The 27,733-nt window shown below is 40.2% G+C and overlaps 1 protein-coding gene across 3 annotated transcripts in view; it reads right to left on the reverse strand.

Moving 5' to 3' along the window:
* SREK1IP1 (SREK1 interacting protein 1) overlaps nt 1-27,733 on the reverse strand; it is a 42,314-nt gene that overhangs the window by 5,822 nt on the left and 8,759 nt on the right. For all 3 annotated transcript variants that reach the window (XM_070056758.2, XM_089312801.1, XM_008262268.5), the window contains exons 2-4: nt 25,349-25,396; nt 18,189-18,332; nt 2,819-2,891 (exon numbers count right to left, since the gene is read on the reverse strand). In XM_070056758.2, the coding sequence (XP_069912859.2) occupies nt 2,819-2,891; nt 18,189-18,332; nt 25,349-25,396 (265 nt within the window). The remainder of the gene's footprint in view (nt 1-2,818; nt 2,892-18,188; nt 18,333-25,348; nt 25,397-27,733) is intronic.

The following is a 27,733-nucleotide window of genomic DNA, read 5'->3' on the forward strand; positions in this document are numbered from 1 at the left end:
TAACATAGGGTATTTGAACACAAGCACAGTGATACTGTTCTAGCTGATCTGAGAACACAAGGGCTACTAAGTGACTAATGGGCAGGTAGTGACTATAGCATGGAAAAGCTGGACAAAGGACTAATTCACATTCTGGATGAAATGAGAGAGCATAGATTTCATCATGCTACTCTAAATGGTGCAAATTTAAAAATGTATGAGTTATTTATTTCTGGAATTTTCCATTTCATATTTTTGGATTGGAGATGACTGCCGGTATCAGAAATCTCAGAGAGCAAATGGATAAGAAGGATACTAGTTTATTCTGCTCAACTCTAGTAATGAGTTTTAAATTCAGCAAGGATGAAACTATTTTCTGTGGTTTTTAGCTTTTCATGCCTACTTTTCAAAATCTCATAAGGCAAACAAAGTGGCATTCATTATATATAACCTCATTATATATACAACTCACTTGTTTATATAATAGCTTGTTGGCACAGTCTCTTAAAACAGCCACAAAAGATGTGATTATATATCTTTAAAAGACTATAATTGTACCTTAGTATAAATGGATGAAAGCTGAAAATTAGCAACATGAAAGAGCTTTTGTTAACTCTTTTGATTTTTCAAGTTAAAGTACTTGATCCTTCTAGATGCTGAGTGATACAGATAAATACTTTCATTATAAAATGGTTGTCATTAGTTACAGAAGGATGCTTTTTAATGAATATTCTGTATAAATCAATGTGGATGATTTATATTTTATTTTATTAAGCTGGAAAGAAATGGTAGAATTACTATTTTTTTCTTTTAAAAAGTTTTTGTTTATTTTAATTTATCTGAAAGGCAGAGAGAGATCTTCCATCTGCTGATTCACAATGGAAATGCCTGCAACAGGCAGGGGTGGGCCAATCTGAAGCTCGGTTTCCCATGTGGGTGGCAGGGACTCAGCAACTTGGGCTATCACCTGCTGCCTGCACTAGCAGGAAGCTGGAGTCAGAAGTGGGCACCAGAACGGAAATCCAGGAACTCAGATACGAGATGCAGTTGTCCTAAGCGGTGTCTTTACCACTGTGGCAAACACCTGCTAGAATTACTTTTAATATGAAAAAGAAATCTAAAGAAACAAAAAAATTGCTATGTTTTAAGACATATTACATGAGGAAGTAACAGCCTATCTATACCCAAATCGTCTGTGACAGGACAGAAATTTATTTAATTAAAAATAAAAATGCCATCTCAAGAGTAGGTCCAGTGATCTAAGTGGCATAAGTTAAAACCTAAATTAAGAAAACGCCAGACAGACATAAAGGAGGCAGACACAATAAGCACGTGAGAGGATGAGATTGCAATGCTATCTTGCACAGTGACTTCTGTGAATTCCTGGGCTGCTCTCCTCTTCTGACTCCACACTTTCCCTCATCTCCATAATCCTATATTCCTTGCTTCCACTTGTCAGTCTACAGACTCAGACTTCTGATCATCAGCAAAGTTCATTTTCTCCAGTCTTTTCCTGCTCCTTCTTTAGCGCTGTTATTCTCAGATCTTGTCTGCTTTCCTATTTTAAAGGTCCTGCTTGATTTGACCTTTGGATTCTGATGACAGCTTCTTCTCTGTCTGCACTTTTTTCTTTGGCTTTTTGATCCTGGATTCTCATTTTGAAGGCAAAATTTTAGGCATTGGCATCAACAACACTATTAGGTGGTGCCATTTCTGCTATGTGTACATAGAAGAGTTAATTTAGTTTCAGGCCCTGTTTAAGGTCTATAAGGCTCAAGATAGAGAGCTGGATACTTTGTTACTATAAAACAAGTTTATGAGAATTTGGAAGAGTTAACCTCCTGTTTCCTGTAAGCAATCCACCTTGCCGTGCTAATGCAAATGATTCAATAATACAATTGTCAGAAGTTCTGAGCCCTCCCTTTTTATAAGTTTTTACATTCAATATTATTACTAACACAACACTTGAAAATGAGCTAACTTTTCCAATTTAGAAAGTATCTGAGGTGTTAACATGTAGGCATTAAGTGAGTACAGACCACTCCTAATTTACAGTACTTTATGAGAGAACTGGATCCAAACCAGACACAACCATGGCCAAGTACCTTAAATAATGTTTGTACATGTACATTTACTCTAGTATAAATGAAACTGTACTCATTAACCAGGGAACATTTTGCTTGTTAATATTTCTGATTAATTTTAACAAGTTAGTTGTTAAGAGCAGAAAAATTCAGAGGTACTTCATGCAGGTTCTGAAAGATCTAAAGGAATAAGTTTTATTAAATTCTATTAATTAATTTTTTAGTTATAAAGATAATATGAGAATGCAAATATTTAAGTTCCAACTTCATGTATATGAAGTCAAAACATATGTCACGAGTTTAGATATATGTCCAATTAAAAGTTTACCTGCTGTTCTAATACTTAAAAATATAGAGCACAAACAGAAACAGAAGAAAGGGGCTATTATTTATTAGGGGTGGGGCATGTGGCCCAGTAGTTGATGCACACTTCCCGTATTGTAGCGCTCGGGCTTGATTTTCAGGTGTAGCTCCCAATCCCCACTTGCTGTCAGAGCTGACACTGGAAGGAAGCAAGCGACTGCTCACGTAACTGTGTTCCTACCACACAAAGGAGACCATGCTCTGGCACTAGCGCAGCCTGGGGCACTATGAGCATCCGGGGAGTGAATCAGTGTTGGAGATTTGCCTGTCTACCTCTCAAATTAATACGTACCTTTCTAGAAATGCAAAAATTAATATTAATTGGACTACATATAAAAAATAAAATTTTAAAATCCAGCTTCAATATAGTCTTTTTTTTTTAAATAAAATACCTTTTCCTTTTTTTTTTCAATTTGATTTTCTCTTTGCTTTTTTCTCTTTTCTTCTCCTCTTCTTCATTTATTCCTGTGGAAGACAGGTGGGAAGGAAAAAATCAGATCACTATGAGTCTAAAAAGCATTTTATTTCAGAAGAGTTTTAAACTTATAAAAGAAAAATTATGAGGTAATAATAGAAAGAGTTCCCATTTATCCCTCACCCTGTATCCCCTATTAACATTTCATATTAATACAATTAATGAACTACACCCAGCTTCTATTTTTTTAATTCCAAAAATCTTTTACCCTTTTCATTCCTCCCAGCCCCTATTAGTCAACATGATGATGGACACCTTGGTTTACTCCAGATTCTGGCTGTTGTGAATGGTGTTGCTATAAACATGGTGGTGCAGGCATCCCTTGGATACAGTGAGTTCATGACTTTTGGTAATATACCCAGTAGTGGGATAGCAGAATCACATGGCAGTTCCATTTCTATTTTTTCTTTTTTAAAGAAATCTCCATACCATTTTCCACAGTGGCCACATTAAATTACATTCCCCAAAACAGTGTAAAAGAGTTTCCCTTTCTCCACATCCTTGCTAACATGACAGCATTTGTTACTCTTTTTTTTTTTTTTTTTTTGACAGGCAGAGTTAGTGAGAGAGAGACAGAGAGAAAGATCTTCCTTGTTTGTTGGTGTACAAAGATGTTATTGATTTTGTATTTTGATTTCATATTGTGAATTCACTGAACTGGGTTTTCAGTTCCAACAGCTTTTTGGTGGAGTGTGCAGGGTTTTCCATGTACGACATCATGTCATCTGCAAACATGGATATTCTGACTTCCTCCTTTCCAATTCTGAAGCCTTTTACTGCTTTCTCTCCCCTAACTGCTCTTGCTAATATTTCCAATACCTTATCATCTTGTTCTAGATCTGAGGGAAAATTGTTTCTGCTTTTCCCCATTCAGTATGCTACCGACTGTTGGTTTGTCATATACAGCCTTTATGTTTAGGTATGTTTCTTCGGTACCTAATTTTTGGAGAGCTTTTATCTTGAAAGGCTGTTGAATTTTTTTTTTTTGAAATAAATTAGTTTATTCTTTCAAAGAAATGAAACAACAGGGGATGAATGAGGAAAGGAGCACCCCTGGCCACATTCCCTGCCCTAAGCAGGGGTCTGAGATGAGGCCAGGCCAGACCACGGCTCCCTGTGACACTGGGGAAGCAACAGGCAGGCTCCAGAGAAGGACTTTGTTCTGTTAGCACCAGGAGTCCTCCGCAGGTGCACCTGCAGTGTGTGGCCCTTCTGCCCCAACGTGAGCAGTCTGGGGAGGGGCTGGCGGCACCTGAGGGTGACTCCCACATCTGCACCCCTGCGCTCCCAACTGCTGTAAACATGAGAGCAGCTCATGGCCCCCAGGGTCTCAGGTGGCCCAGGACCTGTTGGCTTTCTCCTGTGTGGACAGCTGGTCTCCCTGTAGGCCACCATCTTGGACACTGGTCTAGGAGCAGGGCGTCACAAAGTGGCCTTGGGGCTTTGGGGCCAGCCCTACCTTCTCAGGCTTGGCCTGGAGGAAGCCCTGGTTGAGCAGGCTTTTGTCCTTTTTGGCTGCAGACAGGACGTGGCTGGTGGAGCCAGAGAGGACGCTGGTCGGCATAGCCAGGCCCCTGGGCATTGCAGACATCACCAGCTTCTTGTCCTCGTCCACAATGTCAAGAGCCAGAGACTTCCGCACTTTCTTGACGGGGCTCGGCCACGTATATATTTTCTGATTATAAAATAATGCATATTCAGGGGCTGGTGCGGTGGCTTAGTAGGTTAAGCTTTCACCTATGGCCCAGGCATCTTATATGGGTACTGGTTGGTGTCCCAAATGTTCCTCTTCTGATCCAGCTCTCTGCTGTGGCCTGGGAAAGCAGTACAAGATGGGCCAAGCGCTTGGGCCCCTGCACCCACACGGGAGACCCAGAAGATCCTGGCTCCTGGCTTTGGATCGGTGTAGCTCTGGCCACTGGGGCCATTTGGGGAGTGAACCACTGGGTGGTAGACCTCTCTCTCCCTCTCTCTCTCTCTCTCTCTCTGTAACTCTACCTCTCCAATACATAAATAAAATATTTTTTAAAAACAACAATGTGCATTCAATGTAGACATTTTTCTAATAAAAATTATAAAAAAGACAAATTTTGTTTATGAAGCCAGGAAGCATCAATGTAACTTTACAAGGCAGGGAGTACAGAGACCAGCTTGTTTCACAGAATCTTAGGAAATTTAATTGACTACACTTTTGTTCATTTAACTAATATTAACGAAATCCTTATGTACCAGGTACTGAGTGTTTGATGTCCACAGTTCCTGCCTTCTTGGATCTTGTGGTTATGTGGTAAGAGAAAAAATAAAGAAGCAAACAAAGGAACACTGTAGGTGAAGAGCAAGGGCAGTGTGTGTATATATGTGTGTGTGCGAGAAATATATATTAGTGCTGAAAGTCTGTCTTGAAGTCCTGCTTTGGAAATACTCCACAAATGTGTATTTTTATTTTCATTCATTTCAAAATAATTTTCTTCTGCTTTTTTATTTTTATTTTCATTCATTTCAAAATTCATTCATTTTATTTTATGTTTATTTTAATTTTCATTCATTTCAAAATAATTTTCTTCTGCTGCTGTTTCTTTGACCCAGTGAATTATTTAGAAGAGTGTTAGATTATAAATATTTGGGAGTTTTCTCAGTAACTTTCTGCTATAGATTTCTTTTTTTTTTCTTTTTAAGATTTATTTTATTTGTTTGAAAGAGAGTTACAGAGAGAGGCAGAGACAGAGAGAGAGGTCTTCCATCTGCTGGCTCACTCCCCAGATGGCTGTAATGGCCAGAGCTACACTGATCCAAAGCCAGGAACCAGGAGCTTCCTCCGGGCCTCCCATGTGGGTGCAGGGACCCAAGGACTTGTGCCATCTTCTACTGCTATCCCAGGCCATAGCAGACAGCTGGATGGGAAGAGAAGCAGCTGGGACTAGAACCAGCACCCATATGGGATGCCAGTGCTTCAGGCCAGGGCTTTAACTGGCTGCGCCACAGCACTGGCCCCTCTGCTATAGATTTCTAATTTAATTTCTTTGTGGTTAGAAAATATACTTTGCATAATTTAATCCTTCAAAATTTACTGACACTTGTTTTATGGCATAGATAAGATCTGTTGGTAGATGTTCAGGGTGCATTCAAAAAAATATTGGTTTTGCTGTTGTTGGATGAGACACTATAGAAATGTCAAATATGCCAAGTTGAATGCAAGTGTTATTCAAATCTACATTCTTACTGATTCACTATCTACTTGTGCCACTAATTATTGAGAAGGGTGTATTGAAATCTCTGACTATAGTTGTGGATTTAAATATCTATAAGGAGTTTTGCTTGTAATTCTATCAGGGTTTGCTTCATATATTTCAAACTTTCTTGCTGGATGCATATATACTTAGAACTTTTATGTTCTCTCAATTAAGTGAACCTTAACATTATGTAAAAAGTCTCTTTGTTCCTAGTACTATTATTTGTTTTGGAATCTACTTGATCTTATATTAAAATAGCCACTTCAGTTTTCTTTTGAGTAGCTGTGGCTTTTTTTTTTTTTTTTGGTAGCAACAGTAATGTCAGAACTACTGCAAACATGTCCAAAAGCAAAAGAGAATATAAGGAAGTAAAAGAGTAGCAAGGGAATAATTTCCTCTTCAATACAGGGAGGATGGGTAAGGAGTCTATTTACCAGATTACACAGAGAAGTAAGTCCTAATAAAAAACAGATAAGCAAAAACTTCAGGAATCTTTCTTCCTGGGCATCACCCGTACGAGCTGAAAATAACAGGCTCTGAAAATCTCAGTACTGAAGACAGTGCTCTATTTATTGAGGTTTCAAGAGAGCACCCTGCGGTGTACATGAGAAAAAGCTTTTGAGTTTTTGCAAATTAACAAGATCTTAGAAACTACTACCACAAATCTTCGGAGGACAAAATAGAAGGCGGGAAGGTCCTCGTGTACTTCAGCACTTAGATTTTCCAGGAGTCACCAAAGAGTGGTGGTCTGCTGTGTAGCACACAGAGGAGTCCAGGTTACACTCCAGTGCACAGAGACAGCTTCGGGACGGTGCCTAAGACCTAGCCCAGCAGCAACAGGAGACTCAGTTCTTTGATCCTTGTACAGCTGCACTAAGTTTGTAGCGACGTTAGCTGCTTTAAAACCAAGGACTAGGCAATTTCCTCTTGGTTCTTCCTATCAACCACAGAGCAAATATCTTATGTACATGTCTCAAAAAAAGATTATATTTTAGGCCAAATATAGGCTTTACTCTAGTATCCTGTGGATTCACTTAAGCTTTAGTTTTATAAATGTTGAAACCACCGTTGTAAGCCATTCGTTTGAATCTGACTCTAGCAGCTACTAAAGGAAAGGACAGAGGCAATTACAGAAATATGCAGGGGCCGGCGCCATGGCTCGCTTGGTTAATCCTCCGCCTGTGACACTGGCATTCCATGTGGGCGCCGGGTTCTAGTCCCGGTTGCTCCTCTTCCAGTCCAGCTCTCTGCTGTGGCCCGGGAGGGCAGTGGAGGATGGCCCAAGTGCTTGGGTCCCTGCACCCGCATGGGAGACCAGGAGGAAGCACCTGGCTCCTGGCTTCAGATTGGCACATCGCCGCCTCTGGCAGCCATTTGGAGAGTCAACCAATGGAAGGAAGACCTTTCTCTCTGTCTCTCTCCCTCACTGTCTATAACTCTACCTGTCAAATAAAAAAACTATGCAAATACCTGAATTAGAATTATCTCACAGGTAGTTTTCAATGCCAACTATCTTAAGTAAAACTAAGTGTGAATTTAACATAAAACTCTTAGGAAAGCAGATCAAAGAAAAGAAAATAACTAGGCCCCAAATACCCCAATTTGTCAAACTATAACATTCTCTTCCTGGACTGAACTAAAAGAATATTGTAAAATATTAGGGAAGAAATAGGAGAAGACTACTCCCCAACTGCAAACTGCAACTACACAACACTGGGTAAAACAGAAACAGAGAAAAATCATATTCTTGAATTTCCCAGGTCCTTTGTAAATAATAAAATCCTTTTACTGTAATATAAATTCTACCACTTATAAGTACAAGGGAAGTTCAAACTATAGTACAAAACCTCAATAATCTTCTTGAAGCACTGTAATATCACTAGACAATAAGCATGCTCCTACACAGATATAGACTAATTCACACATACACACACACACAGAGTGAGTCAACAAAAACTTGTGCCCCTTGCCACACTTTGCTTGTTTCATTTTTCCCTGTTTGCAGCACTGGACACTTGATTCTTTAGGCCTGCACAAGTTCCGGGTTATTATAGTATGATTATACAGAAATGTTTGCTCTTATTTCTGTTAACTCCTGCCCATATATTCTCTAATTTACTTCAATAATTGATTACGTTTGTCATTTAGATTACTTTTTTTTTTTTAATAAAAGGTATTAAATCAACACTAAAAATTAGTGATACAAGGAAGTGACATCAGGAAGTTTGTGGAGTAGAAAGTCTTAGCCTGTATTCCTGTATAACAGGTGTGGTCCATGAAATCATTTGGTTTAGCCCTGCCAAGGCAACAGCAGGCAGGACTCAAAATTCAATAAATCTACAGCAGGCTAATTTTTCAGTTGACAATTTTGTATGGCTAGTGAATGATGTTATAAATATCCAAATATCCCTGAGCAGAAAAAAGGTTCCCCACCCATGCTCTACAGAAACAATATGACAACATTCAGATCCAGAAACCTTTAGAAGAAATCCAGAATCCAGTTAAGAAATTGAAGTACCCTGGTCAAGCCAAAAGCTGAGAAAAATTGTACCAACATAGGTAAGATGAGCAAATTCACTTTATCTGCATCAGCCATTGCCCAAGCTGGTCTATTTCAAATCTAAGCAGATTACTTCAGCTCAAGATTTCATGGTGTGTGTGTGTGTGTTTGGGGGATGAGGGCGAGGGGGAGAGAGATAAGAGGTGGGACAAGAGGGTGTCTTTTGGCCTTTTGAAGCATTCTCTGAGGGGTCAGTCTCTATCATGTCTCACACCAGGCACCAAAAGGCTAGAAACCTGACATATGGGAGAGTTAGGAACAGAAGAGAAAGGTACTCTACTATAGCTAGTACTGCTCCGTGAGCCTGGAAAAGTCACTGTTTATTTAACTTTGAAGACACCAATGCAGTCATACAAGGAATATGAAGAATCAAGAAAACATGACACAATTGAAAGAATAAAATATTATCAGTGGCTAACTGAAAGGAAATGGAAATTTATGAACTGCCTGACAAAGAAGAATTCAAGCTATTTGTCCTAAAGCTTAGAGAGCTGGAAGATAGTAGTGATATAGTGATAGACAAATGAAACCAGAAAAATAACCCACGTACAAAATAGGAATGTCAATGAAGAGATAGAAATAAAAAAAATATAATAAAAAAAGAACCCAACAGAAATACTGGAGCTGAAGCATACAATAAGTGATCTGAAAAAAATTCACTAGAGGGGTTCATCAGCAGACTTGATGGAGAAAAATCAGCAAACATCATGAAAACAAGTCATGTGAAATCATCCAGTCAGAGGAGCAAAAACAAAAAGAATGAAAACTAGTGAAGAGAACCTGAGGGAATTATGAAATTGCATCAAACAAATCAATATACACATTATGGGACTTCTAGAGAAGGAGAAACACAGTAGCATAAAGATTCTCTAAAAAAATTATGACTGGCAACTTCCCAAGTCTAAGGAGAGACTTTATGAAGCCAAGAACATCAAATAAAATTAACCTAAAGAGGTACACACTGAGACACAATATAATGAATTCGTAAAAAGTTAACAGAGAATTTTGACAGGCAGAGTTAGACAGTGAGAGAGACTGAGAGAAAAGTCTTCCTTTCTGTTGGTTCAGCCCCCAAATGGCCTCTATGGCCGGCATGCTGTGGCTGGGCCACTGCGCCGATCTGAAGCCAGGAGCCAGGTGCTTCCTCCTGGTCTCCCATGCGGGTGCAGGACCCAAGCACTTGGGCCATCCTCCACTGCACTCCCGGGCCACAGCAGAGAGCTGGACTGGAAGAGGAGCAACCGGGACAGAATCCGGCGCCCCAACTGAGGCTAGAACCCGGGGTGCTGGCACCACAGGCGGAGGATTAGCCAAGTGAGCCATGGCGCTGGACTCTGTTTTTCAAATATATCTTTTTTATAAAGGGTTGCTAACAGGGGCCAGCGCTGTGGCTAAGCCTCCATCTGCAGTGCAAGAATCCTATATGCACACTGGTTCAATTCTCGGCTGCTCCACTTCTGATCTAGCTCTCTGCTATGGCCTGGGAAAGCAGTAGAGGATGGCATAAGTCCTTGGGCCCTTGTATCTGTGGGGAGACCCAGAAGAAGCTCCTGGCTCCTGGTGTCAGATAGGCCCAGCTCCCACTATTGCGGCTATCTGGGGAGTGAACCAGCAGATGGAAGACCTTTTTCTCTGTCTCTACCTCTCTCTGTCTGTAACTCTATTTGACAAATAGATAAATAAAATCTTAAAAAAAAAAAAAAGAGTTGCTAAAAGTTCTTCAAGTTGGAATAAAAAGGTGGTAAGTTAACACAATGCACAAAACTTAACAGTTAAGGTTAATATATACACAAATATAGAATACACAAATATCGAATACTCTAATGGCACAATAGTGGTGCATAAACAGTTTAATGCTAGCATAAAAGTTAAAAAAAGCATTAAGTAACTGTTACTATAATAATTAATGGATATACTATATGTAAAATGTGACATTAATAACAATATATGTGTGAGGAATAAAGTACAGAGTTTTTATGTATGAGTGGAGATTTCTGTGGGGAGTAACTCGGACTAGACTAAGTTACTGGAATTAAGACTTATTCTATGCATCTGCTCTCCCACAATATGGCGCTGGGAGAGGAGTATAAACAGCTTTTACACAGCTGCCTCCAGTTCGACCAGTAACCTGTAGGAGCTGATCCTGCTCCTGATTGGAGGAGAGCAGCATACTCGGCGTGTGGGTAGCAGAGTTGGGATTGGTGGAAGAGGACTACAAAGGAGGAGAGAGACAACATGCACCAGGAACATCTAAGGGGAACACCTGAGGAACACCTGAGCAGCCCCTGAGAGAGCCGGCCGGCGGTGTGCCGCTCCCCCGCGAAAGTGGGGAAAGTGGCAGGGGGAACCGCCCTTCCACGGAGGTGGAAGGACGGCAGCCAACCCGGGAAGAACCAGCAGCAAACCCGGGGAGGGCCGAGCAGACAAAAGAACAGCGCAGGGTCCTGTGTCTTTCCTCCGCGAAGAGGGGGAGCGACAATTTCAACCTATAGTAGATTATTATAAGATGATCTATATAAGCTCTATGGTGATCACAATGAAAAACCATGTAATAGATATACAAAGGATAAAGAGAAATAAATCAAAGTATAACAATACCAAACAAATCAAATCACAAAGAAAGGAACAAAAGAACTAAAATCTAGAAAAATAATGGACAAAGTGGAATTACTAAGTCCTTTCCTACCAAATTTATTTTAATAATAAATTGATTAAAAAGACTAAGAGTAGTAAATGGATAAAAACATGATTCAACTACACACTGTTTAATAAGAACATATTTGTGAGGCCAGCGTTGTGATGTAGTGGGTCTTACATGGGCACTGGTTCAAGTCTTGGCTGCTCCACTTCTGATCCAGCTCTCTGCTAATATGCTTGGAAATGCAGCAGAAGGTGGCTGGAGTGCTTGGGTCCCTGCACCCATGTGAGAGACTGGGATGGAATTCCAGGCTCTTGGCTTTGGCCTGAACCAGCCCCAGCCATTGTGGCCATTTTGGCAGTGAATCAGAGGATGGGAGATTTTCTCTCTGTTTCTCTTTCTCTGTAACTCTGCCTTTCAAATAAGTTAATAAATAAATCTTTATATTAAAAAAAAAATCCCACACACATGAGTTGAAGTTGAAGGGAAGGAAAAATGTATTCTATGCAAATGATAATACAAACAGAGCATAGGTGGCTATATCTATATCAGACAAAATAAACTTTAGGTTAAAAACTGTCAAGCCGGCGCCGTGGCTCAATAGGCTAATCCTCCGCCTTGCGGCGCCGGCACACCGGGTTCTAGTCCCGGTCAGGGCGCCGGATTCTGTCCCGGTTGCCCCTCTTCCAGGCCAGCTCTCTGCTATGGCTAGGGAGTGCAGTGGAGGATGGCCCAGGTGCTTGGGCCCTGCACCCCATGGGAGACCAGGAAAAGCACCTGGATCCTGGCTCCTGCCATCGGATCAGCGCGGTGCGCCGGCTGCAGCGGCGGCCATTGGAGGGTGAACCAACGGCAAAAAGGAAGACCTTTCTCTCTGTCTCTCTCTCACACTGTCCACTCTGCCTGTAAAAAAAAAAAAAAAAAAAAAAAAAAAAAAAAAAAAAAAAAAGCCGGCGCCGTGGCTCAATAGGCTAATCCTCCACCTTGCGGCACCGGCACACCGGGTTCTAGTCCCGGTCGGGGCGCCGGATTCTGTCCCGGTTGCCCCTCTTCCAGGCCAGCTCTCTGCTATGGCCAGGGAGTGCAGTGGAGGATGGCCCAGGTGCTTGGGCCCTGCACCCCATGGGAGACCAGGAAAAGCACCTGGATCCTGGCTCCTGCCATCGGATCAGCGCGGTGCGCCGGCTGCAGCGGCGGCCATTGGAGGGTGAACCAACGGCAAAGGAAGACCTTTCTCTCTCTGTCTCTCTCTCTCACTGTCCACTCTGCCTGTCAAAAAAAAAAAAAAAAAAAAAAAAAAAAACTGTCACAAGAGAAAAGGTCATTATATAATAATAACATTATATAACAATAACATTGATACCCAAAATCAGAGTATCTAAAAACAAGTATTAACAGAACCAAAAGGAAAAATAGCAATATAATGATAGTGAGGACTCTGATATCCCTCTCTCAACAATGGATAGATCATCCAATTAGAAAATTAGTAAGGAGAGTAGGCTTAGACAACAGTCTGTACCAAATAGACCTAAGATACACACATAACAAATTCCTTCAAACAGCAGAATGCATACTGTTCTTAAATACACACATTGTCCAGAAGAGACTATATGTTAGCCACAAAACAATTTTTAACACATTTAAGAATATTAAGATCATATTTACTATCTTTTCTGATCACAATGGAATGTAACTAAAAAATCAATAAAGAGAAAAATTGGAAAATTTACAAATCTATATCAAAATTAACAAACTCCTAACCTACCAATGGGTCAAAGAAATCAAAAGGAAATTTTAAAAAGGTGAGTAAAAAAAATGAAAACACATTGCATCATAATTCATGGAATCCAGCAAAAGCCATACTAAGAGGAAAACTTCTATTGATAAATGACTACATTAATAAAGAAGATCTTAATCAACCAAATTTATATCTCAAATAACTTCAAAGGAACAAACTAAGCCCAAATTAATAGAAAGAAGGAAATGAAAGACAGGAAAACCATAAATGAAATAGAGATTTGACAAATAAAAGAAAGGTCGTAACAATTAAGAGTTTTTTAAAAATCAAAAACAACATACCTTTAGCTAGACTAAGAAAAGGAGGAGAAAAGGCTCAAATAACATTGAAACGAAAGGGCAGACATTGCAACTGATCATAAGAGAACGCAATGAACATTTATATGCCAACAAACTGAATAACTAGAAGAAATGAGTAAATTCTTAAACATAAAATATTAAGGTGGAATCATGAAGAAACAGTAAATATAAAAGAACAGTAACAAGGAGATTAGATCAGCAATCAAAAATGTCCCAATATAGAAAAGTCCAAGACTAGATGACTTTACCAGTGAATTCTATCAAACAAAGAAAAATTAATTCCAATCCTTATTAAACACTTCCAAATAAACAGGAGGAAACATTTCCAAAGGCCATAATTATCCTGTTTCCAAAGCCAAAGATGTCTCAAGAAAACAAACAAAGCCAATAAACCTCATAAACACATATGCAACAAAATTATATCAAGCCAAATTTAGCAGTACATCATGACAAAATGGGATTTATAGTTCAACATAGGTAAATCAATAAATTTGACATACCACATTAGCAAAATGAAGGAGAAAAATCAAATGGGCATCTGAATAGATGCAGAAAAAGCATCTGATGAAATCCAACTGCTTTTCATTATAAAAATTCTCAACAAACTGGTGATAGAAAGAATACAGACTGGTATAATAAAGAACATATACAGTATGACAAGCCTACAGCTAACACATCAATGGTGAAAAGTTGAAAGTTCTTCCTATATGAAGGAACAACACAAGTATGCTTCCTTTTTCCACTTCTATGCAACACTGTATCAGAAGCCTTAGCCAAAGCAATTAGGCAGGAAAAGGAATTAAAAGGCATCCAAATTGGGAAGGGAGAATTAAAATTACCTCTGCAGTCATACTGACATAAACTGAAAACCCTAAAGTTCTAATCCTAAAACTGTTAAGAGTTAATAAATGAATCAAGCAAACATACAGTACACAAAATCAGCATACGAAAATGTTTTGTTTTTCTACACTAAAAATGAATTATCCAAAAAAGAAATTAACAACTGCACTTATAATAGCATAAAAAATACTAAAGAATAAACTTAACCAAGGAGGTAAAAAACCTTTACAGAGTGTGGGGAGCAGCCCGGACTGGACTGAGTTACTGGAATTAAGACTTATTCTATGCATCTGCTCTCCCACAATATGGCGCTGGGAGAGAAGTAAACAGCTTCCACACAGCTGCCTCCAGTTCAACCAATAAACTGTAGGACTTGCTACTGATTGGAGGAGAGCAGCGTACTCGGCGTGTGGGCAGCCGAGTTGGGATTGGCAGAGGAGGACTATAAAGGAGGAGAGAGACGGCATGCACCAGGAACATCTAAGGGGAACATCTATCTGAAGGAACACCTGTGCAGCCCCCGAGAAAGCCGGCCGGCGGTGTGCCGCTCCCCTGCGGAAGTGGGGAATGTGGCCAGGGGGAACTGCCCTTCCACGGAGGTGGAAGGGACAGTAGCCAACCCGGGAAGAACCAGCAGCAAACCCGGGGAGGGCCGAGCAGACGAAAGAACAGCGCAGGGTCTTGTGTCGTTCCTCCACGAAGAGGGGGAGCGACATAATGGTGCCGTGACTCGGATATGAAGCCTAGGCAGGGCTTGGTGTCGTTCCTCCACGAAGAGGGGGAGCGACATAATGGTGCCGTGACTCGGATAGGAAACCTAGGACGGATAGGAAACTTAGGAGGGAAGAAACGGGAAGAATAGGGAAAATATCGGAGAGAGAGACTAGCAAACAGCCTAGGGAAAAGCCGGACGAAAAAGGTGCCGGAAGGAGCTATTGAAAGCCTAGGCATAGACTCAGATACGGACTACGGGGGGAAGCTGGGAGAAATCTCTAAGGTCGAAAGCGAAAGTGAAAGCTAGAACAGACAGACTCGGATACGGACTGTGGGGAGAGGCCAGGAGAAATGAGGGAGGAGTATTGTTGGAGGAAAGCTTGGGGAAACATACCGGGTAGAGAAAAATGTTAGGGAAATTGAAGCCGCGGGGGGCAGGCCGAGGCGGAGACGAAAGCCACTTTGGGATTCTCAAGTTAGCCCGGGAATAGGGGGCGAAAAGTTGAAACCAGAAGCGGAAACGTAAGCCTGGTTGGGATCCGTCTGATTAGCCCGGGGAGCAAAGGACGGGAAGCCAAACCGTGGGGCGGAGACGTAAGCTGGGTTGAATTCGCCAGGCTAGCCCGGGGAACTTGGATTGAATGCTAGTGGCAGAGACGCAAGCTACGCTGTGTTACTCGCGGAAGCCACCGCGTGCAGAGAGAGCACGGGGCGTGAATAGATAGGGAACGCGGGGCTGGCGCGAGGCCGTGGTTCAGACGCGAAAGGGCTAGTGAGAGACCGCGGAGTGTGCGCGCGAAGCCGAGCCGCGCAGAGCCGGGAGCCTGCCGGCGGGGCGAGGCGCCGGGAAGCCGCGCGGAGCCGTGAAGCTGCCGCGGGGCGGGCGCCGGGAAGCCGCGGGGATAAGAGAAACAGAAGTTTAGAAGTAAAATGAGAGAAATAGGAATGCTGGAAGATAGAAGTAAAATGGGAGAAATAGGAATGCCCGGAGATAGAGAAATAGAGAAATAGAAAGGCCTCCCCACAACACTGCAATGTGAGAGCTTGGATTTGGTCTGCCTGATTAGGGAGGCGGTGAGCACCTGCGGGCGGCTAGCAGCTTATGCGCCGCAGGTCACCGAAGACAGGCACGAATTAACATCAGTAAGGCCTCCCCACAATACAACAATTAGGAGGCTTGGATTCGGTCTGCCTGATTAAGGCGGTAAGCACCAGCAAGCGGCTCGACCAGAGTGTGAGCCGCAGGTCACCGAACACAGGCATGCATCAGCGCCTAAAAACCTCCTCACAACATGGCGAAGAGAGGACCCGGATTCGGTTTGCCTGATTGATAGGACTTGTAAGAACCTGTGGCAACTCTAGCAAGTAGAGCAGAGTGTGTGCCGCGGGACACCGAAGACAGGCACGTATCAACGCCAAAAAATAAAAAGAAAGGGGGATCTGTGGTGAGCAGCCCAGACTGGACTGAGTTACTGGAATTAAGACTTATTCTATGCATCTGCTCTCCCACAATATGGCGCTGGGAGAGAAGTAAACAGCTTCCACACAGCTGCCTCCAGTTCAACCAATAAACTGTAGGACTTGCTACTGATTGGAGGAGAGCAGCATACTCGGCGTGTGGGCAGCCGAGTTGGGATTGGCAGAGGAGGACTATAAAGGAGGAGAGAGACGGCATGCACCAGGAACATCTAAGGGGAACATCTATCTGAAGGAACACCTGTGCAGCCCCCGAGAAAGCCGGCCGGCGGTGTGCCGCTCCCCTGCGGAAGTGGGGAATGTGGCCAGGGGGAACTGCCCTTCCACGGAGGTGGAAGGGACAGTAGCCAACCCGGGAAGAACCAGCAGCAAACCCGGGGAGGGCCGAGCAGACGAAAGAACAGCGCAGGGTCTTGTGTCGTTCCTCCACGAAGAGGGGGAGCGACATAATGGTGCCGTGACTCGGATATGAAGCCTAGGCAGGGCTTGGTGTCGTTCCTCCACGAAGAGGGGGAGCGACACAGAGATACTGTAAATTGTTGCTGAGAAAAGATATATCACACACACATAATGAAAATACACTCTGTGTTCATGGATTGAGAGACTTAATATTGATAAAATGTTGCTAGCACTCAAAACGAAATACCAATGAAATTTTTAACAGATATAGTAAACACAACCTAAAAACTCATCTGGAAGCACAAAAGACCCCAAATAGCCAAAGTGATCCTGAAAACAATTTTGGAGGCATAACATTTCCTGATTTCAAAATTTACTACAAAGCTACATGATCAAATTGACTTTCTTCTTTTCTTTTTCTTTTTTTCTTTTTTTTTTTTTGACAGGCAGAGTGGATAGTGAGAGAGAGAGACAGAGAGAAAGGTCTTCCTTTGCCGTTGGTTCACCCTCCAATGGCTGCCGTGGCTGGCGCGCTGCGGCCGGCGCACCGCGCTGATCCGATGCAGGAGCCAGGAGCCAGGTGCTTTTCCTGGTCTCCCATGGGGTGCAGGGCCCAAGCACCTGGGCCATCCTCCACTGCACTCCCTGGCCACAGCAGAGGGCTGGCCTGGAAGAGGGGCAACCGGGACAGAATCCGGCTCCCCGACCGGGACTAGAACCCGGTGTGCTGGCGCCGCTAGGCGGAGGATTAGCCTATCAAATTGACTTTCTTTTGTAGAAACTTCTTACATTAACCTGGACCAGAGTGGATTCTGAAGTAGAAAGAAAATCCCTAGGGTTCTGTATTGGCACTGAGAACTCCCATTGCTTTGCCTATGCCTCAGTTAATTTGTATGCTTGAAATAACTGCAAACGCTTGAAGCTGACTAAGATCTCTGATCTGCGTCAGATTTGACAATCCAATCCTTTGTGTTACCCTACAAAGAAGCTGAGGTTAGAAGTGGTTGAATTACTTGCCGAAAGTCACACGCTAAAAAAATGTTGAACAGGGCTAGAAACCAAGTCTTAAATCAGACTTTGAAAATTGATATGTTCTAGTGTGATGAGAAATAAACAACAAAAAAGCAAATCATGGGCTGTGGAATTAGAGAGAGCTTTGCCTCCTGAAACCAATGAACTTGGGCAAAAATACTTCTAATATTAAAGTGTATTTCCTTACCTGTATAGTAACTCTCACATAAAATATAAAAGATATTCTAATGATAAGTACTACAGATAAGTATAACACAACATTTAGATACATTTTTAAAGAGTGACAAAAAATATTGCTTACTTTTTTCCTGTAATGCCTGCAACTTATTTAGCTCTTCATTCTCTTCATCACTATCTTCACTGCTTGTACTACTGACATCCAAAACGATGTCCCTTTTAGGGTCTACTCGGAGAAAATTGCGGCATTCAAAAGTCAGGTGACCAGCTAAGACAAACAAACAAACAAGTGAATGGCAAAATTATAGACACATTATGTATTACTTTCTTGTCTCATTGTAAGCAACAAGTTACAACTTGGTAATCAAATGTATAAGCATTAACTTTAATTCTTCTGTTGATAGTTTGGTTATTTTCCCTGTGTGTTTCCCTAAACACAATACTTTGAACTTTTTCCTTTCTTAATTATAACCTCTAACTCAACAACATTTTGGGGGCTACTTTTTATGGATCTGAGTATTGAATCATTATATTTTCCATTTCTAAAACTACAATAATATTTTAAACTAAGTAATTAAAACCCATACTTGCATACTTGGGATTTTATATTTTATTCCTTTCCCATACCTTTTCCTTCTCAGCTTTACTACTATATTCATGCAATTACATGGTCTTAAAGTTGCTGTTGTAACATACAAGCATTAATATCACTAAATGTGAATTTTCTAAAAGACACCTAAAATTTAAATTCTGGAATCATTCCCCTAAAGCTTCTTCCTATAAGAAAACTATGAGAATTATCTACTTACTATCTGTTGAAAATTTTTAAACAAGCGAATATTATAAAGATCAGAAAAGTACAGGAAATACGACCAACACCTAAATATCTATTAACCACATGATACCATTTTCTTTAACACCTTCCACTCTTTTAAGGGAAATTCTCATGCACGTGTGCAATTGCACATACACACACAAAGTTGGAGAGCTTGCATCACTTTCTGAAACCCTGCTAACAGCCTATTGTGTTCTTTCCGTCCTCAGAACTAACTAAATTGGTGTCTACCTTTCCCAAATGACGTATTGTATTATCTATTTTTTTTTTTTAAAATACAATTTTACCTGGTTTTCACCCTGCAACTTATTTCTGCCATTAAACATGTTTTGTAATTTATCCATCTGGGGGCTGGCGTTGTAGTGCAGTGGATTAAGCCGCTGCCTACAATGCTGGCATCCCATATGTAATTTATCTATATGAAGTAGACATAATTTTCATACTTCCTCTAGAAAGTACTCACAGTGTTCCACTGTATAAAAATCCCATTTATTTATCTTGCTACTGATTGAAACTTAGGTTGCTTTTAGTGTTTTGCTGTTACAAACAGTGCAGCTGTACATGTGTCTTGGTGCACACAACCAGATTTTCTCTAGGATAGCAGCTTTCAAATTTTCTTAACCATCACTGATCAATGGTAACAAATAATAATGCAACCAAGTGTACTCATACATTTATAAATACAACTTGACACACAAAATTGAAACAAAAGTTACACAAAACATTACTGCATTCATTGTTCAAAAAAACAAAACAGAGACCCCAGTGGAAAGAAGGGGCCACCAAAGAAGGATGTATTTTTTTCTGATGGGAGAAGATAACTTCCACTTTGCTTATGGCCCTGTCTAAATACTGACAGTTTGTGGACTCAAAAGGCCTCCATAGCCTTGGCAGCTCATGTCAAGAGCCTCAGGTGATCACTGACATCATAAATAAAGAGTGTCAATTGTTAAATCAACCACAGGAGTCACTGTGCACTTACTCCCCATGTAGGATCTCTGTCTTTAATGAGTTGTACTATAAGAATTAATGTCTTCAAACAGTACTTTATACTTTGTGTGTCTGTGTGGGTGTAAATTGTGGAAATCTTTACTTAGTATAGAGTTGGTCTTCTGTATATAAAGTTAATTAAAAATGAATCTTAATGAAGAATGGGATGGGAGAGGGAGTAGGAGGTGGAATGGGAGTGGGGAGGGGGAGGGCGAGTATCAGGGGAAGAACTGCTATATTCCTAAAGCTGTAACTATGAAATTTGTATTCATTAAATAAAAGCTTTTAAAAAAAAAAAAAAAAGAAAAAGAAAAAAAAAGATTCACCACAACTCTGTGTTAGGTTTGACTTCTAGTTCTCTCTTACTTGGAGGCTCAAGGGGAGGTCTACTTTTACACCAGAGAATTTCCTACCAGAGTCCCAATTTTGCCTGGGTAAGATCTGGATCTTGCTTTTATCCCACGCAGGAAAAGAGTTTAAAAAATCCTGGGTTCATCAAATACCCTCAAGGCTGAACTCTTAGAGCTTGTGTTTTCCTTCAAGGTTAATTCTCTGATTATTCTTTAATTCTTTCCTTCAAGTAAATTAATTAAACTACCTATTGTATACTTTTATACAAGTTTCTTAGCTATTTATAGGAGGGACTGTTTTTCCATATAATTGGCAACAAGTTTCCTCTATTATGATTTCCTTCCAAATGAGTCATTAAGAGGCACTCTTTTAAGTTCCAAAACACAGGAAGCTCTCATACTTGTTTGTATTGTTGATTTCTAAATTTATTATAAGACTGTTATCCAAGAATGGGGCTTGTATATCAGTTCTTTGGTATTTGTATATATTATATACAAACATATATACATATATATAACCTGCTGAAGAGAGCTCTCTTATTAAAATCTTTTCTAATTTTTCTGCTTAATATCTTCTGAGAGAAGTACTTAAATTATGCTATTACTGATTTGTCAAATTCTCCTTGTAATATAATTTTCACTGTATATTTTGAGATTACCTCAGTAAGTACATTCAAGAACATTACTATTTTATCTTTGTTGGGTTGACTGCTCTAGAATCTTTTCTTAGCCCTGGTACTGTTTTTAACTTAAAAATCTGAAATCAAAATTGATTGACTAGCACTCTTTCAGTTATTATTCATTGACTAATACGAAATTTCCATTGTTGTGAGTAAAACACCTGAATATCAGCAATATTCAACCTAATATCTCTCTGGTCTTTTCATCTATTCCTTTATTTTGAAGCGTTCTATGTAGTTTTTAGTTTTGCACAGTTTTATTAATGTTAAGACATAACCAGACTTGCTGGTTCACTCCCCAATAATCCACAAGGTGAGGGAGTAGACTGGGCTGAAGTCAGGAGCCAAGAACTCAGTCCAGGTCTCCTGTGTGGGTGGGAGAGACCCAGCTACGGAGTCATCACTGCTGCCTCCCAAGGCCCAGCTGAGCAGAGAGCTGAATGAAGTCAGCAACAGAGCAGGCATCAAACTCACACTCTCCCACGTGGGACAGGGCATCTTAACTGTGAGGCCAAACGCTGCTCCTTAGGCCCGTATTTCAAGTTGATTTCTTAGCATGGGAAAAATAGTACCTGCCTCACTGGAAGCAGTGTAGATTCACCCTCATACGTACACATATTTAAAAAGTATAAGCTTGTGTTACCAAACCCTGATTATTCTTTTTCTTCTTGTTGTTATTTTAAAGAGCCTCAACAGTGAGTGGACTTGTTCTCATCTCTGCCTCTGTCTTTCTGAGAAGTGCGGCTTTCCGCAGGGGGGCGCCACTCTACCAGGCAGCCACCCTTCAGGGCTCAGGGTCTCCCTCCACAGCTCTCAGGCCTGAGGCCTCCCTGCTGCAGCTATCTGCACCCTGCTCTGGCCTGGAGCTCCTCTTCATTTGCAGCACCAAGGGATTTCCCTTTCGGTCTTTTGAGAGAGGTTATTTTTCGCTATGATCACTGCCTTCCTCCAGCATCTTTGTGTTTGGAAAAGCAGAGGGGAGGGCTTTCTAGGACAGTTCAGCTTGCAATTTGGATCAGAATTCTTGAAGACACAATTTTTTCTTTATTCAAGTTAGCTTTATATCCAAAAGCCTCACATTGAAGGGATGTTTAAAAGAAGTAAAATGCTTAAATAATAGCTACATGGTAGCACACTGTGTCCCATACTCAATTTATCTTTACTTCCCCATCTTTGAAGAAACAAACTATGATGTACAGCAAATGCATTTCAGATGTGGGTCGCTCACAAAAGATGTGTGACAGCAATGAGCAGATCCATAAGCAAAGAAAAGGTGAGGACTCTAGTATCAATAGAGTAGCATCTGAAGTTAAAATGTTAACAGTGCAAGAATACTTCATTAAAAAAGTTCATGGAAGACAGAATAAAAAGATATGAACACTTTCCACAAACTCTGTCAAGTATCCTCATATTTAAGTATCTATCCTTATTTAAATTTTGCTGTTGTGACCAAATATCCAACCACCAAGTCTGTTTTGAACCTCTTTTAATCCTATTTTCTGAGAACTATCATAATTGAGACTACTATTCTGTGATCAAAGGCTTAGTGTTCTTTTTAGCATTTAAATGTTCAGAAGTTACCAACTTCAAAAAAATCTAATAAAAAATAATTATACAAATAATCCAATAATTCCTCTTAATTTTGCTAAGGAAATTCTACCGGGAAAAAAAGAGGCCCATGTAATTTAGTAACAGATTAATCCTTATCTTGAGACTTTTTTTTTTTAAGATTTTATTTATTTATTTAAGAGGTAGAGTTACAGACAGTGAGAGGGAGAAACAGAGAGAAAGGTCTGCTGTCTACCGGTTCATTCCCCAAACGGCCACAATGGCCAGAGCTGCGCCAATCCAAAGCCAGGAGCCAGGAGCCTCTTCTGGTCTCCCACACAGGTGCAGGGGCCCAAAGATTTGAGCCATCTTCCACTGCTTTCCGAGGCCATAGCAGACTGGACTGGAAGAGGAGCAATCCGGGACTAGAACCGGCCGGTGCCGCAGGCAGAGGATTAACCTACTGCGCCACAGTGCCAGCCCCTATCTTGAAATTTTTAACAACAATATACCCACTATTGCAACATATTCATCATAATGCCTTTTTCCATCAAGTCTTGAAATTTTTAAATTTTACAATCTAAGGCACAATCTATCTTCACAATATCACAGGGACAGTACTATTTGTAACTAAGAAAAATACCCATGTTTTGGGTACTTAATGCGGTCTTGTTGACCTTTGTCTTACCCTTACAAAAGCAATACAAAGATTCTGGCCCTCAAATATGAGTAAAAAAATAAGCCAGTTTTTAAAATGCACCGTTTATCAAAAGGCCTGTAGACTGTAAAGGTCTTCATCTAACAGCTATAGAAATACAAATTTAAAATGGAAAAGAAATACTGCTCTATTTTTTATAGAAGACAATTCAGAAATTGGTTAATAACTTAATAATTAAAACCAAGGGTTTAGGGGTCGGCACTGTGGCGCAGCAGGTTAAAGCCCTGGCCTGTAGTGCTGGCATCCCATGTGGGTGCCGGTTTGAGTCCTGGCTGCTCCACTTCAGATCCAGCTCTCTACTGCCTGGGAAAGCGGTGGAAGATGGCCTAAGTCCTTAGGCCCCAGCACCCGTGTGGGAGATCCGGAAGAAGCTCCTGGCTCCTAGCTCAGCTCAGCTCTGGCCATTGCAGCCATTTGGAGAGTGAATCAGTGGATGGAGGATCTCTCTCTCTCTCTGGCTCTACCTCTCTCTGTAACTCTGTCTTTCAAATAAATGAAATAAATCTTTAAAAAGAAAAGAAAAGAAAACAAAACAAAAACACAAGGATTTAAAAGACAAAGCAGAAAGAATTAAAATTGAAAAGGCTGCTAAAATTATTTGCTGACTTAGCTCCTCTGAAAAAATTCTACTTAAAAATTCCGATTCTCCCAAAAATTCCAATTACTGTAGATTCTTCCAATGTTATCCAAGATAAAACAACAATGAGGAGACTAGATCAACAATATTTTGTTTATAGAACATGAATGAACTGCTTTTCCAGAAGTTTTGGTTTAAAAGAAGTTCCAACTAGAAAACTATACTAGTAAAGAAACTTAGAAAAATCCATTCCAAAATTTTAAGTAAATGCAGTATTTCTATATACAGTAGTTCCTTAAGGCTTTCATAAAGAAATGAGACATGTAATTTAGCAATGACTGAAAGCAAGCAACACAGAAATAAATATATGAATTTGAAAACAAAAAATGATATCACTGTACTCATTTCTTGTATGCAAGTACACTCTTCTGTTTTCATGAATATGAGCCTAAGTGTATTTATTTACTTATTTGAAAGGCAGAGAGTTACAGAGAGAGGCAGAGAGAGAGAGAGAGAGAGGTCTTCCATGTGCTGGTTTACTCCCCATATGGCCTCAATGGCCGGAGCTATGCTGATCTGAAGCCAGGAGCCAGGAGCTTCTTCCAGGTCTCCCATGCGGGTGCAGGGGCCCAACAAGTTGGGCCATCTTCTACTGCTTTCCCAGGCCATAGCAGAGAGTTGGATCGAAAGTGGAGCAGCGGAGACTCAAAGTGGAGCCCAGATGGGATGCTGGCACTGCAGGTCAGGGCTTTACCCTGCTGTGCCAGAGCACCAACTCCCCAAGTGTATTTATACACCAAATTGTGCTGGTTGAACAAGCTTCCATCTCACCAGCATGTGACCTGTTCTCTTAGCATGCATTTACTACATCCTTTTCATGAAAACCTCTGCACTGAATGCTTTTTTAATCACAGGTTCTTGAAGGGAAACCTTTTTGTTACATCACTCTTACTTTGTTAAAAGTGTGTTATTAATCATCCAGGATAATCTGCCTGGTCTGCAAACAATTTAGACAGCACAACAAATGCCGCTGTTACCAGTGTTAGTAACGCTTTAGGAATTGTTACACTTAACTAGAGACATAATATTTATCTACAGTATAAAATTATAAATTTATAGTACTATTTATACATGCTTAAGTTTATCTTCTCATTCTATTATATTCATTATAATTAAGATTAATGGTTGTTTAAATTAAGTTTTTGGCCAGGAGCAGAAATTCTCACAATAATTACACCCTTGTAAAAGGGTAAATTAAAATTCTTCAGAAATAGTTTTCAGTGCCTTTACTTCTTTACCTAGTAGTATCTAAAAGGATAAAAAATAAAAAAAAATATTTATTTGAAAAATATATACTTCTGCCAAATTCCTGAAACTCCTATTAACCACCTGTACTTGCTGGTATCTATCACTGGGTTTAGAGCACGGAAGAAAAGGGAATATCTGGATCAACTGTAAACCTCAGCTTAAGGTTCGCAGACTTTGTGGAGGGTCCCTGAAGCCAGGAAGGTATGTCACATTCCCCAAAGAAGCAAAGATTCCAGTAAAAGCAACATACAAAATGTTAATCTTTGAAGCGTACTTACGGTAACCACATTTTTTACAGCCTGCTCTGACACTGTCCTTGTTGCAACCTGAAACACAATTGGATATTATTTTAGTAAATATATAAATAAAACCAAACATTTTATATTATGAAAACCCCAAGAATATAATTTATCTCTTTTAAAAAAATCCAAATCATGATTCATCTTAGTAATACTACTCAAATATTTGTTAGAAATCTATGGAAAATCCAATTTTCTCAATTTATTTGACAAATACTTCAAAAACATATATATTTTTTTCTAATTCAATAGAAATGCAGTATTATAGTCATGGGCAACAACATCTCAGGAATTCTACAACACTGATGAAGAAATGCCATGGTGCTCTGGCCTGCCCCTAAAATGTAAAATAATTAATATATATAAATGAACATTAGTGTTAACACATGCTTTTCTGGTTTAGAAGAAAAAAAATCAACCTTTCTTAAGGAAAATGGTGAAATTCCAGAAAATTCACTTTAATTGTTTGATATTTTAAGAAATATCTAAATTCAACACTCATATTTTGTCAAGAGAAAAGAAACTAGTTATCTACCTAATTCTGATGAATGTTTGCAAATATTCACAGTATCTCTACAATTATTAGTACATGTAGAAAATGTGGAAGATATAAATACAAGATGAAACAAATTAAAATTGATTTTTCACTGTATTAATATATACATAACATGAAATTTACCATCTTAACATTTTAAGTATAAAATTCTATCCTATTAAATTCATTCACAATGTTGTGCAACCATTAGCACTACCCATCTGCATGACTTTTCATTATCCCAAAGAGTAACTGTCCATTAAACACCAGCTCCTTCCTTCCCTCCAGTCCCTGATAATCTCTATTCTATTTTGTGCCTCTGTAAATTTCCCTCATAAATAGGAAAATCATTGTCCTTTGGCCCTTCTTTTCCTTAGCACAATGTTTTCTAGGTTCACTCATGTCACAGTATACATCAGAATTTTATTCCTGTTAATGACTCATAACATTCCATTATTTGCAAACATAGCTAAAATTAATTTTAACCTCCAATAGTGGTTTCAATCCACCAATGAGAGGCCCAGCATGCTACTATTCCATTTCTTTGATGCAAGGTATTTTCAAACAGGGTATCATCACAACCTAACGATATACTAATTTTATATAATATGAATAATATATTAAAATACATATAGTATTTCTATGACAGTGCTGCTTTTAAAAGAAAAAAATTTAAAACAGTTTAATGTTACAAACTTCAAACATTTTGTCCTCAATCTAAACTTTTTAAAAAATATACATTATTGAGCTCTTGTGCTCTAATACTTGCTAAATATTCTACCAATCCAACGAATATATTAGGAATAATTTCAGCATAATATGACTTTTATCCATGAAAAATACCTGGTAAATACACAAAATTGCATGCCACTGACCCGAGCCTCACAGGAATATAGAAAACCCACTTTCACACACTCAGAACATTTTCAGGGATGCCAACTCATCTCCCGTGTTGTGAACAGCACCCATCCACATGCAGCATTACAGCTTCAAACTGACTTCATACCGTCCTCCTGCCACCACCCCTTCATCACAATCACAAGCTGCAGCCCTTTAGAAACCTACTTCCACAGCAAATTCCAGGGCTTTTTGTAGGTAAAATGCCATATTTATCGGACTACTTATGCATTTTGAACACATTAACAGGTGTAAACCTACTGTATTTTTTTTTTTAAGATTTTATTATGTAGTTCAGAGGCAGAGTTAAAGAGAGGGAGAGAGAGAGAGAAAAACAGTGTAAGGAACTGGGTCAATCAGAAGCCGGGAGCCAGGAGCTTCTTCTGGGTACCCCACATGGGTGTAGGGGCCCAAGAACTTGGGCCATCTTCCACTGCTTTCCCAGGCCATAGCAGAGAGACGGATCAGAAGAGCAGCCAGGACACGAACTGGTGCCCATAGGGGATGCTGGCACTGCAGGTGGATACTTAGCCTATTACATCACAGCACCAGTCACAAAATTAATGGGCTATAATTTTATTTGTTTATTTTAAAAATATTTATTTATTTACTTGAAAGGCAGAGTTACAGAGAGGCAGAGGCGGAAAGAGAGAGAGAGGTCTTCCATCTGCTTTTTCACTCCCTGGATGCCCACAATGGTCAGAGCTGTATCAATCTGAAGGCAAGAGCCAGGAGCTTCTTCTGGGTCTCCTACGTGGGTGCAGAGGTCCAAGGACTTGGGATATCTTCCACTGATTTCCCAGGGTATAGCAGAGAGCTTGATTGGAAGTAGAGCAGCTAGGACTTGAACTGGTGCTCATATGGGATGCCTGTACCACAGGTGGCGGCTATACCCACTATGCCACAGTGCCAGCCCCTCGGCTATCATTTTA

Source organism: Oryctolagus cuniculus, chromosome 14 (genome assembly GCF_051225735.1).
Source record: "Oryctolagus cuniculus isolate XC-2025 breed Fujian yellow rabbit chromosome 14, ASM5122573v1, whole genome shotgun sequence".
Taxonomy (NCBI): Eukaryota; Metazoa; Chordata; class Mammalia; order Lagomorpha; family Leporidae; genus Oryctolagus; species Oryctolagus cuniculus.